Source organism: Jaculus jaculus, chromosome 7 (genome assembly GCF_020740685.1).
Source record: "Jaculus jaculus isolate mJacJac1 chromosome 7, mJacJac1.mat.Y.cur, whole genome shotgun sequence".
Taxonomy (NCBI): Eukaryota; Metazoa; Chordata; class Mammalia; order Rodentia; family Dipodidae; genus Jaculus; species Jaculus jaculus.
In genome coordinates this window covers 65,279,737-65,297,309 of record NC_059108.1, presented here as the reverse complement: position 1 = coordinate 65,297,309, position 17,573 = coordinate 65,279,737, and the positions used below count along the sequence as shown (strand labels likewise).

The 17,573-nt window shown below is 40.4% G+C and overlaps 1 protein-coding gene across 4 annotated transcripts in view; it reads right to left on the bottom strand.

The window, feature by feature from the left end:
- Positions 1–17,573, bottom strand: part of Mdn1 (midasin AAA ATPase 1) — a 229,453-nt gene that overhangs the window by 40,382 nt on the left and 171,498 nt on the right. For 3 of the 4 annotated variants that reach the window (XM_045154108.1, XM_045154109.1, XM_045154111.1), the window contains exons 73-84: positions 16,483–16,681; positions 14,446–14,608; positions 12,265–12,411; positions 11,219–11,345; positions 9,987–10,092; positions 8,794–8,909; positions 7,483–7,968; positions 7,007–7,230; positions 6,301–6,456; positions 5,802–5,971; positions 4,399–4,560; positions 2,022–2,159 (exon numbers count right to left, since the gene is read on the bottom strand). In XM_045154108.1, coding sequence (XP_045010043.1) covers positions 2,022–2,159; positions 4,399–4,560; positions 5,802–5,971; positions 6,301–6,456; positions 7,007–7,230; positions 7,483–7,968; positions 8,794–8,909; positions 9,987–10,092; positions 11,219–11,345; positions 12,265–12,411; positions 14,446–14,608; positions 16,483–16,681 — 2,194 coding nt within the window. The remainder of the gene's footprint in view (positions 1–2,021; positions 2,160–4,398; positions 4,561–5,801; positions 5,972–6,300; positions 6,457–7,006; positions 7,231–7,482; positions 7,969–8,793; positions 8,910–9,986; positions 10,093–11,218; positions 11,346–12,264; positions 12,412–14,445; positions 14,609–16,482; positions 16,682–17,573) is intronic. The other variant, XM_045154110.1, reaches the window with a different exon arrangement.

Sequence of the window (17,573 nt, the reverse complement as noted above, 5' to 3'; positions counted from 1 at the left end):
GAGTTTGAGGCCAGCCTGGGACTACAGTGAGATCCAGGTCAACTGGAGCTAGCGAGACTCTAGCTCAAAAATAGGGCTGGAGAGATTATTTAGCAGTTAAGGCACTTGCTTGTGAAGACTAAGGACACAGGCTCAACTTTCCAGGTCCCAGGTAAGCCAGACGCATAAGGTGACATAAGTGTGCAATATTGCACATGAGCACAAGGTGGTGCACACATCTGGAGTTTAATTGCAGTGGCTGGAGGCCCTGGCGTGCCAAATCTGTCATTAACAAAAACCCAAAAAACAAAAAACTGAGCTCCACCACATAAATCACCAGAATTAGCCTTTTGGTTTTTCGAGGTAGGGTTTCACTGGCCAGGCTGACCTGAAATTCACTATGTAGTCTCAGGGTGACCTCGAACTCACAGTGATCCTCCTACCTCTGCCTCCCGAATGCTGGGATTACAGGTGTGTGCCACCACACTTGGCTTGCCTTTTGGTTTTTTAATTTCTTTCCAGTTTCTCTGGCCAAAGACGAGAGGGGATTTGGACTGGTTTGACCTTTAATATGAATAGTTGTAACCACACCTTAAATAAAATTCATTATTTGATTTAAACTTGAAGTGGTAAAAATTACCCTTTATTTATCAAGATGTATTTAAATACCCTAAATGTCCAATAGGAGAGTAACATAAACACATCATCCTAAATGGGACAGGCCATTTAAAAAACAATTCATCAATATCAGAGAACATTTGGACATTTTAAATTTTTTTTTTTTTTTTGGTTTTTCGAGGTAGGGTCTCACTCTGGCTCAGGCTGACCTGGAATTCACTATGTAGTCTCAGGGTGGCCTCGAACTCTCAGCGATCCTCCTACCTCTGCCTCCCGAGTGCTGGGATTAAAGGCGTGCGCCACCACGCCCGGCTTTAAATATTTTTAATTTCAATTGTAGATAGAACAAGAAGAGGTGAGAAAATGGGCATGCCAGCAGCTGCAAACACACTCTAGATGCATGTGCTTTATGTGGGCATTGGGGAATCAAACTGGGGTCGTTAGGCTTTGCAGGCATGAACCCTAAGTGCAGAGCCATCTCTCCATCCCCATTTAGACATTTGAAAATCATTCTGATTCAAAACAAACAAAAAGCACAAAGGTTTTTTATTTTTTTGAGGTAGTGTCTCATTCTAGCCTAGGGTGACCTGGAACTCACTCTAGTCCCAGACTGGTTTCAAACTTACAGTGATAATCCTACCTCTGCCTGCCAAGTGTTGGGCTTAAGGCATGTGCCACCATAGCTGGCATGAAATTTTTCTTTTGGAGGAGAAGCAGATCTTGCTTTAGCTGAGACTATACTCAAAAGATACTATGTAGCCAAGGATAACCTTGAACCTTCTGCCCCTACCTCCTAATTTCAGGGATTATAGGCATGAGCTAACAACAGCCAGCATTTAACATAGCCAAAGACAAGAAATGATAAAATGTGTTAGATAACTTTGACAGCTCTGTTTAATGTACTTATAACAGCCAACCCCCCTTTTACAAATTCTACTACCAAAAATAATCTGTGGACATCATGTGTAAATCATAATGTGTTTAAAAACAAATTGTAGGGCTGAAGATGGCTTAGCAGTTAAGGCCTGTGAAGTCTGAGGACCCAGATTCAATTACCTAGTATTCACATAAGCCAGATGTGCAAGGTGACCCTTGTGTCTGGAGTTTGTCTACAGTGACTAGAGACCCTGGAGTGCTCATTCTATCTGTCCTCTCCCAATAAATAAAGATATTTTTTAAAACTGTAAAGGTTATCCCTTCCAAAATTATAGCCATAACCAGGGGCTGAGTTGCAAAGGCCCTTCCTGTGGCTTTTCTTTTTTTTATTCACAGGGCTGCTCAAGTTCCAATAACCTTAAACCTATGTAGATTAGTCTGAAATCTGTTATATAACTAGAAAAGATAGTTTATTATAACTTAGACATTGAAAAAGAGGAAAGAGCTTTTGCAATCTGTGTAACTTTTTCAATTATGTGCAAATGTACCTGCTCCTCATTTTCAATCTGGTCACTCACATCCTTCATACCCTCGCCTTCTCCGATCCCACCTCCCTCGTAGTCATGGAATTCAGTTGCTCCCTCTCCTGCTGAGTCTTCCACAAATTCTTTGGGCAAGCAAAATCCCTAGGAGGAGAATTCAAAAAATGCTTAGTTTTTTCCTAGCTTAGTTATAGTTATAATCCTACTGGAAATGCAATACTGACCCTTGGCGTTCTTTTCCTTCTTGGTAATGGCAGCTATGATACACTATCATAGCTTGATATCTGGTTTATTCTGTGATTTTTAAAAATCAATTTATTTATTTGGAACATAGACAGAGAATGAGAATGGGTGTGCCAGGTCCTCCAGTCACTGCAAATGAACTCCAGATGCAAGTGCTACTTTGTGCATCTGGCTTTATGTGGGTACTGGGGAATTGAACCCGAGTCATTAGGCTTTGCTGGAAAGTGTCTTAACCACTGAGCAATCTCTCCAGCCCCTATTCTATGTGATTTTGGCATTGTGGATGCTTCTGATGTGAAAATTCATCATTTTGCAAAGACAAAACTTTGAATAAAATATGTTAGAAGGAAGGTTAAGACTTTTTGTTTTTGTTTTTCAAGGTAGGGTGACTTGAAATTCACTATGTAGTCTCAGGGTGGCCTCAAAATCTTGGCAATCCTCCTACCTGTGCCTCCCAAGTACTGGGATTAAAGGTGTGCACCACCATGCCACCTAAGATGGTTATTTAAGAGCAAGTCACTGAGCCAGGACAGAAAATGACTGGTGAAAGCCGGGCGTGGTGGTGCATGCCCTTAATGCTAGCACTCAGGAAGTAGGAGCACACTGTGAGTTCAAGGCTACCCTGAGTGAATTCCAGGTCAGACCCTGCCTTGAAAAACAAAGAAAAAAAGTCTGATAAGGAAATTAGACCTGATATTAAGCCGATTCAATAAGAAATTTAAGTTTTGGATAAGAAAATATGTGCTAAAGGTGCTTGTTAATTTGAAGATGAAAATCTACTAAAAATGAAAAGGTTACCAATTAACTAAACAATTAGAATCAAAGGTCAACCACATTAACTTCAATTCAACAGCTTTCTATAGAGCAAGTACTTTAATTATCACCTAAACCTGTACCTGAAGCAATATCAAACCTATTTTAAAGTTCCCTAATCACCACTCAGGCTGAGTTTAATTAAGAAAATTAAAAACACTTAAAGCAGAGCTGGGCGTGGTGGCACACGCCTTTAATCTCAGCACTCAGGAGGCAGTGGTAGGAGGTTCACCATGAGTTCGAGGCCACCCTGAGACTATATAGGTCAACCTAAGCTAGAGTAAGACCCTATTTCGAAAAAAACAAAACCAACACCCCCCCACAAAAAACAACCACTTAAAGCAAACTTGCTTTCAAGACATGTATTCACAGAAAACTGATTAGGAAATATATTTTGGTTACTTTGTATAACCTACCTACTGAGTGAGTCCAACTCTGGGAAGGAGATTTAGATACTTTCCCCATAACACAGCAGTGCAGAAGCTGTAGTTAGGACAGTACTGGGCTTCCAATATATTACTGCATGTGCACTGAGCTCAGGTTGAGACCCTCATCTCAGAGCACAAAGATCTGACAGGGGGAGCCTCTCTAGAACCCACCAGAAAATAGGCAAAGATGTTACTATTCCCTTGCTGTACCCTATCCTATTTTCTTCTACACCATTTCTCCAAAAAGTAATGAGATGTGAGTGGCTCAATATCCACATATAGAACTTGAACATCACTTACTTATCATTCAAGTGGCTACATCATTAATCCTCTAGCTATGAGCAAACATCGAGCTTGCTGCTCATTGGATTTTAGAGACTAAAAGTTTTTGAGTTCAGACTTCCTTTCAGTTTGTATCAGAATACTGAGAAAGAAATAAAATGTTTAAACTCATTTGAATGTGGTGCTCACAAAAATACTGAAGTGCAGGAAGACTCACTTTTAACTTAAGGACTGGAAAGGTTCAGTGACAAACTCGAGTCCAAGAACCAAACAACCTTATGACTGTTATCTTCTACATCCTGTCATGTGTGTTAGATTGAACTATCTCCTACTGCTGAATCAGGAACAGGTCTATTATCTCAGCCATCTTGGTGCTTTTTCACAATGTGTGAACTGAATGAAAGACAACTTCCTTATATGTGTTTGGGTTGGGGCTGGGCCTTTGCAAGTTTAAGACTTCAGTGAGAATATGTTTACCAAAAATGTGTCAAACAAAGCCCTACATCACCTCCCACTATTTCTAAAGATCCAAATGAGAAATCCATCAAACCTAGCACAAATGAAGGGGAAGTATTTGGGTGTGCTGCTTCATGGAGTTCCATGTAAAAAGTCCTTACCTTTTGGAGGAGCTCTGTAAAGACCTGGGCAAGCACACAGAGTAGTTTTGCAGTGCTCCGGTGAGTAGCAAGAGACATGGTCAAGAAGAAGAGGACAAGGTCTGAGAAGCTGCAGAGCATGGGCACCAGACGCACTAGCAAGCAGCAGGCCTGTCTGAAGACCTAAGGTGACACAAACACTCATTTACACTACTAAACAAACATCAGTTCCCTTTGGAGTGATACCAATGTTCTAAGATAAGACAGTGGAAGTGGTTTAGCAATTACGATGCGCTAAAAGCCACCCATAGCATGTTGGTTTTTAAAAACAATTTTATTTTATTTTTATTTTTATTTTTTTAAATAATTTTTTAAAGATTTTATTTTTATTTATTAATTAGAGACAGAGAGAGGAAGAGAGAGAGTGTGTGAGAATGGACACGTCAGGCCTCTAGGCACTGCAAATGAATTCCAGGTGCACGCGCCATCATGTGCACCTGGCTTACATGGCACCTGGAGAATCGAACCGGGGCCCTTAGGCTTCACAGGCATGTGCCTTCACCACTAAGCCATCTCTCCAGCCCAATTTTGTTTATTTTTAATTATTTATTTATTTGAGAGCAACAAACAGAGAGAGAAAGAGAATAGGCAAACCAGGGTTTCCAGCCACTCCAAATGAACTCCAGATATACATACCACCTTGGGCATCTGGCTTACATGAGTACTGGGTTACTGAGCCTTAAACCAGGGTCCTTAGGATTCACATACAAGCACTTAACTGCTAAGCCATCTCTCCAGCCCCTCCCCCTTTTTTTTTTGAGGTAGGGTCTCACTCTGTAAACTCAGGCTGGCCTCAAACTCACAGTGATCCTCCTCCTACCTCTGCCTCCCGAATGCTGGGATTAAAGGAAACAGCTTTTTATCTATTTTTTTTTTTTGGGGGGGGGGGATGGCATGCCAGGGCCTCAGCCATTGCAACCGAACCCCAAACACCTGTGCCATCTAACACCTGTGCCACCTAGTGGGCATATATGACCTTGTGCTTGCCTCACCTGTGTGTCTGGCTTACGTGGAATCTGGAAAGTTGAACAATGGTCCTTAGGCTTCACAGGCTTTAACTGCTAAGCCATCTCACCAGCCCCTAACAGCTTTTTTAAAGTTTCTTTTAAATATTTATTTATTTGAGAAAGAGGCAGAGAGAGAAAGAAAAAGGGAGGGAGGAAGGGGGAAAGGGGGGAGAGCATGGGCATGCCAGAGCCTCTAGCCACTGCAAAAGAACTCATCAATTATGTTGATATTTACAAATAGACCAAAGTTTGGGGCACTGAAGTCTATTCTGGGACTCTTCCCGTGGAGGGAAGTGAAACCCATTTTTACTCAACACACCCTGAAGAGCAGAATGTTAGCCAAGAACAGATGGTTACCATGTGCTTCGACGTGCTGCCATCCTCACCATAGGATTTCAGCCTCTCCAACAGCTCAGAAATGGAAGAAATTATATTCTGAACATGCAAAGTTCTCACATCAGCCCAGAAATCATCCTCCAAGAGTTTTGTTAGATGTCCTGGTTGCAGTCTCTCAAAACCTGCTTCTTCTTTCATTTGTAAGGAAATAACAGCATGAATAGCAGAAGAAGAAAAATTTATTTCTACTCATAGTCAACTATTTCTTTTCTTCTTTTTTATTACCCCCTTAGGTAGGGTCTTGCTCTAGATCAGGCTGAACTGGAACTCATTATATACTATCAGGCTGGACTCAAACTCACAGTGATCCTCCTACCTCTACCTCCCAACTGCTGAGACTAAATTAGGCATGCACCACCATGTCCAGCTACAGCACCTATTTCTAACATCTATCACACAAACAAATAATTACCAAGGTAGAATCAACTATAAACTACTTTTTATCTAATCTCAGACATACCACCCTCTCCTTGTGGCCTTTTTTGGTTGGTGCTTTCCTTTGTATGTTTACTGTTTCTTTCTACTAAATTCTGGATGGCACAGAGAATAGCTTGGATGGCAGTTTCCATTAGCTCTGAGAAATCTTGAACAAAGTTTTCTTCCAATATCTTGTTTCCTATTAAGATGGTACAAAACAAAAAATATCAATCACTAACTTTGAAACCATTAACAATACTCATTTGTTACTTTATCTAAACCTGTAAGTTTATCATCTTGTAAAAATATATAATGAATACTTAGGAATGTATCTATAATATCCAACACATCAGTCCCAAGCTTTTCACATGAGCCCATATTGCAATCCCACATCTGCATTACAAGATGTGTGAAAGGATGCCCATCCACAGACAAGGCATTTGAACAAATGGGTCCCAAAACATTTAGAGCTATGGATTCTAATTACACTTCCTGCCTTAGAACCTCATATAGGTATAAATCTTTTTTTAAAAAAAAAAAAAAAAGAGTATGTCAGCTGGGTATGTAATTCCAGCACTTTGCAGACAGAGTTTGAGGCCAGCCTGGGATTATACAGTGAGTTCCAGGTCAACTTGGGCTAGAATGTGACCCTACCTTTAAAAAAAAATGTCATTAGTAAAATCTGAACTGAATTCTCTATTACCTTATTTCTATGGTGGTCTTTCACTTCCTTACTAGATAGTCCTTACCTTCTTGGTTATGTGAAATGAGATGTATTTTCCAAGTAGTAAATTCATCATTGGCTTTATTGATTTCTCTTCTGACATATACCAGGCTTTCAATTAATGCCATTTGTGGGTTTGTTTGCACAACCTCTGTCCTTGGAAGAATGAACAAGGACTCTAGACCTTGAAAATGTGCTGAAACTTGGGATAAGCAACTCAGCCCAGAAGAGCAAACTTCAAAATCTTTCCTGCAATAGAAATGTCACAATATTGGAAGGAAGTGGCTGCAAGCAACACACCCTTCCCTCTAACCAAAAAAAAAACATATGGAGGGTTAAAACCCACTGTATTTAAAGTTTACAGACAGACATATGCCAGAAAGTAAAATGTATGTCATTGAATAACAGAGGACTGAAGCATAATTTTTAGTTTTATTCCCTGATTAAACTTTGTAAAAGCACCCAAACATACAATAGAATAGTAAAGACAGTTACACTTACCAAGAGTGAAAGAGAGTCTCACAAGACTGCTGCCTAATTTTGTCAACATCAGCTTTCATAGTTTTAATGGCTTTTAGCATTTCTTTCAGCCCTATAAATGACTGCTGCCAGAGCTGGTCTTGTCTCCGCATCCGGCAACCAGATGGCAGCTGACTCCCAGGTACTGGGGATGGGTAGCTTAAATCAGAGAGAATTGGGTCTGGCAGCTTACTGGATCTCTCTCCCTGGGTAGTTTTTGGTCCTTCTGGGTTGGAGGCAGAAGCCTGCTCCTGCACTGGAGCATCACTGTGACATGCAGCTGGCATTGCACTGGGACAGCATTGGAGGAACCAGGAAAGCTGCTCCAATATTATCTGGGTTTGCATGGTCAAGTGCTGCAGCCTCTCTGTCCACTGCTGCACACCATCTTGAGGTGGGAAAGCCATAGGGTAGACCAGGGGTACTGTCAGCCTGTTGTGAATCTCCTGTAAACAGCTTAAAAGGTTCCTATAAAGAAGAACATGTGGGGAACACAAAATGGTATGTTCAATCATGCCACCTTTTTTTTAAAAAAAAGAAAATCTGTTAGTGCTTTTCTAAATTAAAAAGGATTGGTGGTGTAGCAATGTTAGCCATGCTCAGGGTTTGAACTGTATATTCACTCATTCCTGCACTCACAAACACATGGGGGAAGAAGGTTCTCCAAGACAGGTTAAGAAATCATTTAAGATGTCTAATAAATTTTTTTTAAAAATATTTAGACACATTCTAGTCTGTCATGAGAAGTATCCAACTTTACATAGCACCTGGGCCTTACATTCCTCTGCAAACCATCAACCACATCATTGCAGTGATTTCAATTGTCATTACCTAGTAAATGTACTGCACTTTGCTAAATAAATGAACTGAGCAGAAAACAGTTGAAGGCAAGGTGAATGCAGTTTGGAAAGATTGTCTCACCCAGGAATCTCCTCTTAATTATCTGTTTCCATTGAGGAACATCAGCAAATTTCCACTAGGAGAAACCCTGGCTAACAGAAACTATATCTTCCTTTCATTTTGGGGAGGAGGAGGTGATAATTGAAGGAGGATCTTACTCTGGCCTAGGCTGACCTGGACTCTCACTCTAGCCTTGAACTCAGAGATCCTCTTATCTCAGCTTCGGGATTAAAGGCATGAGTCGTCATGTCCAGCCCACTTACTTCTTTTGGACTCAAATTCAACTCACAATTGAGAGAAAATCATCTTCCTTCTCACCAAGTGCAAGACCTCTGAACTGACTTGTGTAGTTCTTCCTAATTTTTGCCACAATCCCCATTTGTTAGCAAGTACCTGAGAATGATCCACTGCTCAGTTAGTGTGGTCAGTGAACGGCGCTGACATATGAGCATCTTCATTAAATGTGCTGAGAACCCTTTGCACCTCTCAAGGTTACCAGTGCCCATCTCCTGGTAGAGGAGGAAGAAAAAGCATGCTGAAGTTGTTACTGGCACCCACCACCCAGCAAGGCTGCATTTGAAACTCTGAGGTGGACCCACCCATGTTTATATAGGCTGCAGGTGTGTTGTATCCTAGTGGTAATGCACTTATAGGTGCTTTTCCTTTTAATTTATTTTGTTTGTTTATTTGAGAGTTCAAAAGAAAAATATGAATACGGGTGTGCCAGGGCCTCTTGATGCTGCAAACAAACTCCAGATGCATGAGCCACTTTGTGTGTCTGGCCTTATATGGGTACTGGGCAATCAAACCAGGGTTGGTAGGCTTTATAAGCAAGTACATTTAGCTGCTGAGCCATCTTTTCAGCCCCACATTTATATTTCTAAGCAATGGTTCTCAGATTATGGTTCTATAGATAACTGACATTTCATAAAAGGACTGAACTATGACAAAATATAACAAAATATGACCCAAAAAATGGATCCTAGTTGTCTTTCCTCAAGTCACAAGATTCAAAAAAATTGAAATGGAATTTGCAACAAAGTTTTTTCCCTGAATTTTTTTTATAGTTGGTTCTCTTGGCAAATAAGTCGTATGTAAGTAATATATATTTTTTTCTTTTCGAAGCAGGAACTCACAGAAAAAACTTGCTTTATTGATATGAGCAGTTGCCTAAGTATGTAAATAATATAATTTATTTTAAGATACTCTGATTTCACATAAAATTACACAGGAAAGTTTAATGATGTTCTGCAAAAAGTTCCAGTGCTTCCAATAATGAGCTGTCATCACTTGGCAAGGCAAGAACAATGGCCTGAGATGGACAGAACAGAAGCTTCCCCAAACCCCTGTAATTCTTTTCAAATTTATTTATTTCCTTTTTGCAAGCAGAGAGAGAGAATATGAATGGGCATTCCAGAACCTCCAGCCACTGCAAACAAACTCTAGATGCATTTGCCACTTTGTGTATCTGGCTTTATGTGGGTACTGGGAAACTGAACCTAAGTCCTTAGGCTTTGCAGGTAAATGCTTTAGCCACTAAGCAATCTCCCACCAACTACTATAATTCTCATGTTTTGTCACTTTACCTTGGCAGGAGTTGTAAGAGCTATGTTAAGCCTAGTATGCCGTGCAAGAGAGCGATAAAAATACTTCTGGCACCCATCCCACAAAGATGAGATTTCTGCAAGGAGCCTAGAAAAGAAAACAGCATGACTTAATTAAAATCAACCTCCACCTAAGACATCTGAGTATATGTAGCCACAACCAAAATTCAACAGTGGGAACAGATTTACTTCTGTGAGGATATTTAGCACTGGAAGCATTATGAAGAAATAAGAAATGCTGACAATTTGTTTTCTTCAACAGAACCTTTGTCTAATCTTCACAGTTGAGACTTGGGGTTGTAAATTATGATGCTCTTATATTGGCACTTAAGGAAGGACTAAAGACAGACATGCAAAAGAAACAAAACATCTCAGTCATACTTGGGGGAAGCTATGTGTCCTATCCAAAAAGAAAAAAAAAGGGGGGGGGAATGATTCAACTGCAGCCAACAGATGACCTGAAGGGAATGCAAGTCCATTTGGCAAATCATCCTGAAAACTAAGGGTTTAGAGGATACTGTAAACTTCCCATTTTTACAATTTTTGTAATTCAAATTTAAGTATTACAAGGACCATTTAGCAAAGAAAATGCATGCAAATCCTTTACAACATCCTCTGGATGGCTACTGCATCCAAATAGCCTTGTCTCAAAAGTGTGTGAATTCTCAAAAGCAAGAATATTTTAGGAGCCGGGTGTGGTGGCTCACGCCTTTAATCCCAGCACTCGGGAGGCAGAGGTAGGAGGATCTCCGAGAGTTCGAGGCCACCCTGAGACTACATAGTGAATTCCAGGTCAGCCTGAGCCAGAGTGAGACCCTACCTCGAAAAACAACAACAAAAAAAAATAATATTTTAGGACTTATTTATAGAAAGCAAAAAAAAAAGTGTCCATTCAAAGATTTCCAGCTATACATTCAAATGAAATGAGCAGACCTTAGGAAAACCCATGCATCAGAAAAAGAGAAGAGAGGTGAGAGCTGGAGCTCAGTCAGCAAATCATGTGCTTATGATGTAAAGGCTCTGGGCTCAATCTCAGCACCACAAGACAAAACAGAGTACAACAGGAAGTTAAATACAGGAAAGAGAAAAGAAACCATAACAAAGAAAATTACCCAGATCCTGAGCCTGACAATTTTATCTTGCTTAATCTGTAAAACCAACACTTCTAGAGAGGCAAATGATGACAACGAGGTTTAATGGCTTGTCCAGCATACCTGGAATCAGTTTCCTGAGTGCTGATGACTATAGACAATGCACTCTGGAGGTCTAATGGGTGAAGACGAAGCATCTCTTGAGGATTTTTCGAACGGATCCAGGTAAGACCTTTACGATATGACAGACCTAGAAAATAGCATTCATTAAAGCAAATTAACTCAAGGAATGGGTTAGAGCCCATCGCCCTGGCTATTCAAAGCAAACTCCTGTGAAAGGGCCACTGGTAAGATCTACAGACTCAGGGAGCCAGCTATGGTGGTACACACGAACTGAGGCCAAAGGATTGTGAATTCAAAGCCAGCCTGTGGAAGACACAATAAGAGAAAGAAATAAGACCCACCTCTGCATTTTACCAAGATTCCCTGGATGCTCAGTAAAATTTAAAAATCACTGTTCTTTGTGCTATATTGGAAGGGTGCTGTGAATAAAAAATGAAAGCTGAGCCAGGTGTGGTGGCACACACCTTTAATCCCAGCATTTGAAAGGCAGAATTAGGATAGCTGTGAGTTCGAGGCCAGCCTGGAACTACAGAGTGAGTTCCAGGTCATACTGGGCTACAGAGAAAGACCCTACTTCAGGGGTGGAAGGGGGAGAAAGAGGCTAGACAGATAGTCCAGCAGTTAAGGCATTTGCCTACATAGCCAAACGACCATGGCTCAATAATTCAGTACCCACGTAAAGGTAGATGCATGATGTGGCACATACATCTGGAGTACATCTGCAGTGGCTAAAGGCCCTGGCAGTTATAGGCTCGGGCATGCCCATTCTCTGTCTTCCCCTGCTTGCAAATTAATTAATTAATTAAAAATTTTAAAAGACAGAGATTCTAAGAAAGCTCACTACAAAAACTGAAGATCATTCAGATTTTCACTGGAGTAGTTTCCTATATGTGACTGAAACTCTTTTAGTATGACATTTCAAAACCCTACCTATTTCTTTCCTATTATTTCAAATGTCTCCAAAATGTTCCCCAAATTATGCATTTATTTTCCCCCTACAAAAATTGATGATTATTATTTCCTAGTGTTTCAGGTAAGATCCTTACCAATTTTTGCAAGGTGTTTAAAGAGGTCTGATAACGCTCGCTGCTTCTGCATGAGAATGTGTTTGGCTTGTGACTGCTGCTTCTCCTTCTCCACAGAGGAGTCCACCTGTAAGCTCTGCAACTCATTTACAGAAGAAATCACTTCACCTATAGGGAAAATATGAAGAACTCAGGTTCGTACTAATGTGTTCACATTACTTGATATCAAGAACATTTTGCAGAATAAGAACTAGGTGTGATTCAGCTCTATGCCTGCATTCTTAAATTAAGTCCATGGCATTTGGTAAATGTTGCATATTTGAACCTCAATGATCAAGAAGCATGGAAATGTAAGAGCTATTTCATATCTTCCTATCTTGCTAAAATAATGTTCTTTTAATTTGCACAATTTCAAAAGCACTTATTTGCAGCTCCACTTTATATATTTTTAAAAGAAAAACTGAGAGGCCTAGCCACTCTTGAAAGGCTACTTGCTGACAAGTGTTTTCAACTTTGGGCATTGTACTACCAAAACATAAACTCTATAGGAAAATGCTATTTTCCTGAACAAACACACACACCATGGCACGAGGATGCTGCCCCTACCACAAAATTTGTATGTTAAAAGTTACAGCCACCAGGATGTCAGTCCTATATTTTGAGATGGGCTTTTAAAAAGGCTGATAAATTAAATGAGAGCATACCCTAATCCAATGTGACTAGAGTCCATAAAAGATTAGGACACAGCACATAGATGGAAGGGTGACCATGCTGTGTGGGTACAGCAGGAATGTGGCCATCTGTAGCACCCAGAAGAAATGCTAAAACATTAATATTCTAGAATTGTGACACAAGGGATCTTACTGCTTAATCCATCCAAACTTTGACCCTTTGTAAGGCAGCCCTAGAAGACAAATATAAGCACTCATGAGATGAAGATAGATGGCTGTACTCCTTACACTGACACTATGGAAAGGTTAACAAAGAGAAGCTTCTCTGTATCACAAAGTATCATCCAGGAGATATACATAGATCCTGACTCTACTCACCTTTGTCTTTGGGTTCTGAGACAGCTTCCTGTGAACAGTGAACTATAAGCTATTATTTTACTTAAGTTGTAAAAACCAAGAGCTCTCTTCTATTAAACTTCAACCCTTTTAAAAAGTCAGCCTCACTGTGTTAGCAGACTCACCAAGGGAAAGTTAGTGGAAGGTGGCCAAAGCTTGACAAGCCAAACAATATAGGTGTGGACTCCCTTTTCTTTTTTTTTTTTTTTAATTTTTAGAAAGAGAGCAAATGAGAATTGGTGCACCAGGGCCTAAGCCACTGTAATCGAATGCCAGGCGCTTGTGCCATCTAGTGGGCATGTGCAACTTTGTGCTTGCCTCACCTTAGTGCATCTGGTATACGGGGGATCTGGAGAGAGATCGAACATGGGTCTTTAGGCTTTCAGGGCAAGTGCTTTAACGGCTAAGCCATCTCTTGGACTCTTTTTTCTAACTACTTGTTCCATTATACTACTGAGCAGATCTTGACTCTCATCTGTCACTGTCTGGAGCAAAAATAGCCAGAGACAAGAAACTACTATACCTCTCTGACACAAAAGAGAACAAAAGAAGGACTTTGGATGAATACTACTTCTCTTTTTTTCCAAGGGAGGTATTTTGAATGATGGGGATGTCTTAGACTCTGGGAAGTCCACCCCTGTGACCAAATTCTACACACAAGGAATTAGTATAAACAAGGTACTATATACAAAAATGCCATGGCTGGGGATTTAACTCAATGGTACAGTGACTCCTATCTTGGAAACAAAACTCACAAAACCTGGGTATGCCATGTATAAAGCCTCTAGTTCCTGCTACTCAGGAAGCTGAGAGAAGAGGATAATCCAAGCTTGAAACCAATCTGAACAATATAGCAAGACCCTAACATAAACCAACCAACCAACAATAAACAAAACAAAATCCCTAAACAAATCAGTGAAGGCCTATAATATCTGGTTAACATGTGAGGACAGCAGGATAAAATAAGGATAGTTTGTGTGTTCTGAGTAAGCTCTAGATTTGGACTGTACTGATTTTTAGCCTATTTGCTTATTGACTTAATGTCAGAAGGACAAACATAACACAGTCCCAGTCATCCTGGGCCACTGGAGGAAAAAAGCAAGTCCTACTCTTGCCCCTTACTGCTGGCACCTACCTGTAAACCAATCCAGGTCTTCCACTAGGTAAGGCAGTAAGCTCTCCTTCATGAATGCCAGGCATATCTTTCTCATTTTTTTCAAGAGCTTTGGCAAGCGATGCAGAAGCTCCCCCTCCAACATGAAAGAACCAGCACTCTGACACTGCTCTGGAACTGAGGCCTATGAAACAGAGTATAGGTTAGTCTGCCTGCCAACACCAAGCATAACAACTTAAATGTGTGCTAAAATTTAAATCCATCTAATCTCCCTCATACCCTTGCAGCTCATCAAATACAAAATTATCATCTCTGAAATCTCATGAGAATAATTACAACTCTAAAGTTAAAATTGGTGTATAGGATGGATATTTAGAAGCCTGGATTACTGCTTGTATGTGATTACTATAACAGTGCAAACACTTTCACCCAGCAAGTCATGAGAAGACTTGGGTTTTAGCCTATAAACACAGACTAATAGAACTAATGAATGGAACTTATGAATAATAGAAACAAAGCAAGGCACATCTTGTCAATCAAATCCGACTTGTACTGTAGTTTTGTCCCCATTCTCCAATCCCTAGTAACAGTTCACAAATACAGACTCTAGACATTATCAATGAAGAGACTTGTCCATTTGAGCATATTGTTACCACTCTTCTGAAGACTACTTGGAATTCCTAAGCTATTATCGTTAGCAAATCAAACATTCTGAACAGAAATGAGCTGCAAGACAGTTAACATACCTCGTGAGGTCAGTAAAGTACTTGTCTTATAAGCATGGAGACTTGACTATGATTCCTACTAGCCTCATAAAATGCTGGGTGTGGTGGCACATGCCTGTAATCCCAGTGCTAGGGAGGCAGAGATGGGAAGCTCCTTGGAGCTTTCTGGCCAGCTAGTCTAGTCTAATTGGTGAGCTTCAGGATAACAACAGACCCTATCTCTCAAAAAGAAGTGGTTAGCATACCTGAGGGCAACACCCAAGACTGTACTTTGACTTCATAACACCTAACACATATGCACCTATACACAGATACATACATACATGAATATCACATACACACAAAAAGAAAAAGAAATAGGGATGGAGAGATGGCTTAGTGGTTAAGGCACTTGCCTGAGAAACCTAAGGGCCCTGGTTCGAGTACCCAGAACCCACATAAGCCAGATGTACAAGGTGGCATATGCATCTGGAATTCATTTGCAGGGGCTGGAGGGCCTGGAGAACCCATTCTCTCACCCCCTCTCTAATAAATGAGCAAAAAAATATTCCTTTTTTCAAAAGAGAAAAAATAAATGTCAAGCATATGATATGTGTGTAGCCATATTATGGCCATACACTCTGTTTATGTTAGCTTTCTGAAACTAAAATAGCTCTAGAACCTCTGCTACTGACTCTGTGGACCCCAAGGTAGGAAGACCCGTAGGAAGCCAAAAGTGATTTTACTCCTTGAGGAAGTGGCATAAAATCCTGTAGCTCCCCGCATGTAAAGAAGTGCTTAAACAGTGATTGCATAGCATTCCTGATCATTCAAGAGCTCTGTCATCCTTGTAGCTCACCAAATAAAAAAATTATCATCTCTGAAGTCTCATGGGAACAATGATATTTTTTTAGGAATTTTGTAAACATGGTGCTGAAAATGAGCCATGATGGATGGATGATGAGTCAAATGGCCATGATTGACATCACAGCATGTAATCAACACCACTATGAGGGAGTACACATTCACCACCGCAACTTCTTCACAGGCCAAGGAAGCTTTGCTAGCATTTACTTAAACTGTAATTCAAATCTTCTATCACAGATAGATGACATATTCACAGAACAACAGTTATTTCCCATAGGCTCCATTTCACAACAGCATCAATAGTTTTTGTTCAATGCCATTGCATGGTCACATTCTAAAGCTGACAATCAATCAAATCTTACATACATCCAAAGAACAGAATTTCAAAAATATTTCTTTTTGTTCCCAGGACATTCCTTTACCTATGAAACTAAGACCTTGCTCTACCAGCTCAGAAATAAGCAAGCACCATCCCACAAGCAAGTACCTGCCACACTGTTGGATGGGCCAATAGGGTCTCTCTCAAAACCCTGTTCAGACTCTGAATGGGAGACACCTCACTTGCAGCTTCAACTGATGGCCTGGGCAAAAAATCAGGCTGTTCTTCCTTGGCACCCTCCACCAGGCATGACCAACAGGGTTCATTCAGGACAGCTTCAAATTTCTTCATAAATTTGAAAAGGGTCCTAACCCCACAGAATAATAGATATGATGTTAATAAAAGAATTTTTTTTCAAGAACATGAAAGTAAGCAAATGTTTTATGAATGGATAATGAAGATGTGGTACATCTACACAATGGAGTTTCACTTAGTTATAAAGAAAAAAAATGAAATTATGAAATCTACAGGGAAATGGATGGATCTGGAAAAGATCACAATGAGTTAATCTAGGCTCAGAAAGTCAAACACCATTATGTTCTCTTTCATATATGTATTCTAGCTTCAAACGTTTAGATTTGTATGAGTTGGAATAAAAGTCAGTACTAGGGCCAAGAAGCTAGAAAGGGACCATGAGGGAGGGAGGAGAAGAAGGGCTTCAGGGGAGAGTATAGTAGATATGTAAGTAGAGGTGAAAGGGTCTAAGTGGGGTAAGGGGAGAGGATGGAGGAGAGTTAATCAAAATTTAAGATGTTACCCGGGTGTCGTGGCGCATCTCAGCACTCAGGAGGCAGAGGTAGGAGGATTGCTGTGAGTTCAAGGCCACCCTGAGAATACAGAGTGAATTCCAGGTCAGCTTGTGCTACAGTGAGACCCTACTATGAAAAAACAAAACAAATAAATAAAAAATAAAAACTTTAAGACATTATAGGGGCTGGAAAGATGTCACAGCAGTTAAGGAACTTGCCTTCAAAGTCTAATGACCTGGGTTCTATTCCCCAGTAACCATGGCAGCCAGATGCACAAAGTGGCACATGCATCTGGAATTCCATTTGAAATGTCTAGAGGCCTTGGCACACCCATTCTGTCTCTCTCGATCTTCTTGCAAACAAATGAAATGAAAAATTTATGGTGTTATAAATAAGACACATGGAAATCCATTTCTTCACTAGCTAATAATATATATGCTGAGAAAAAGA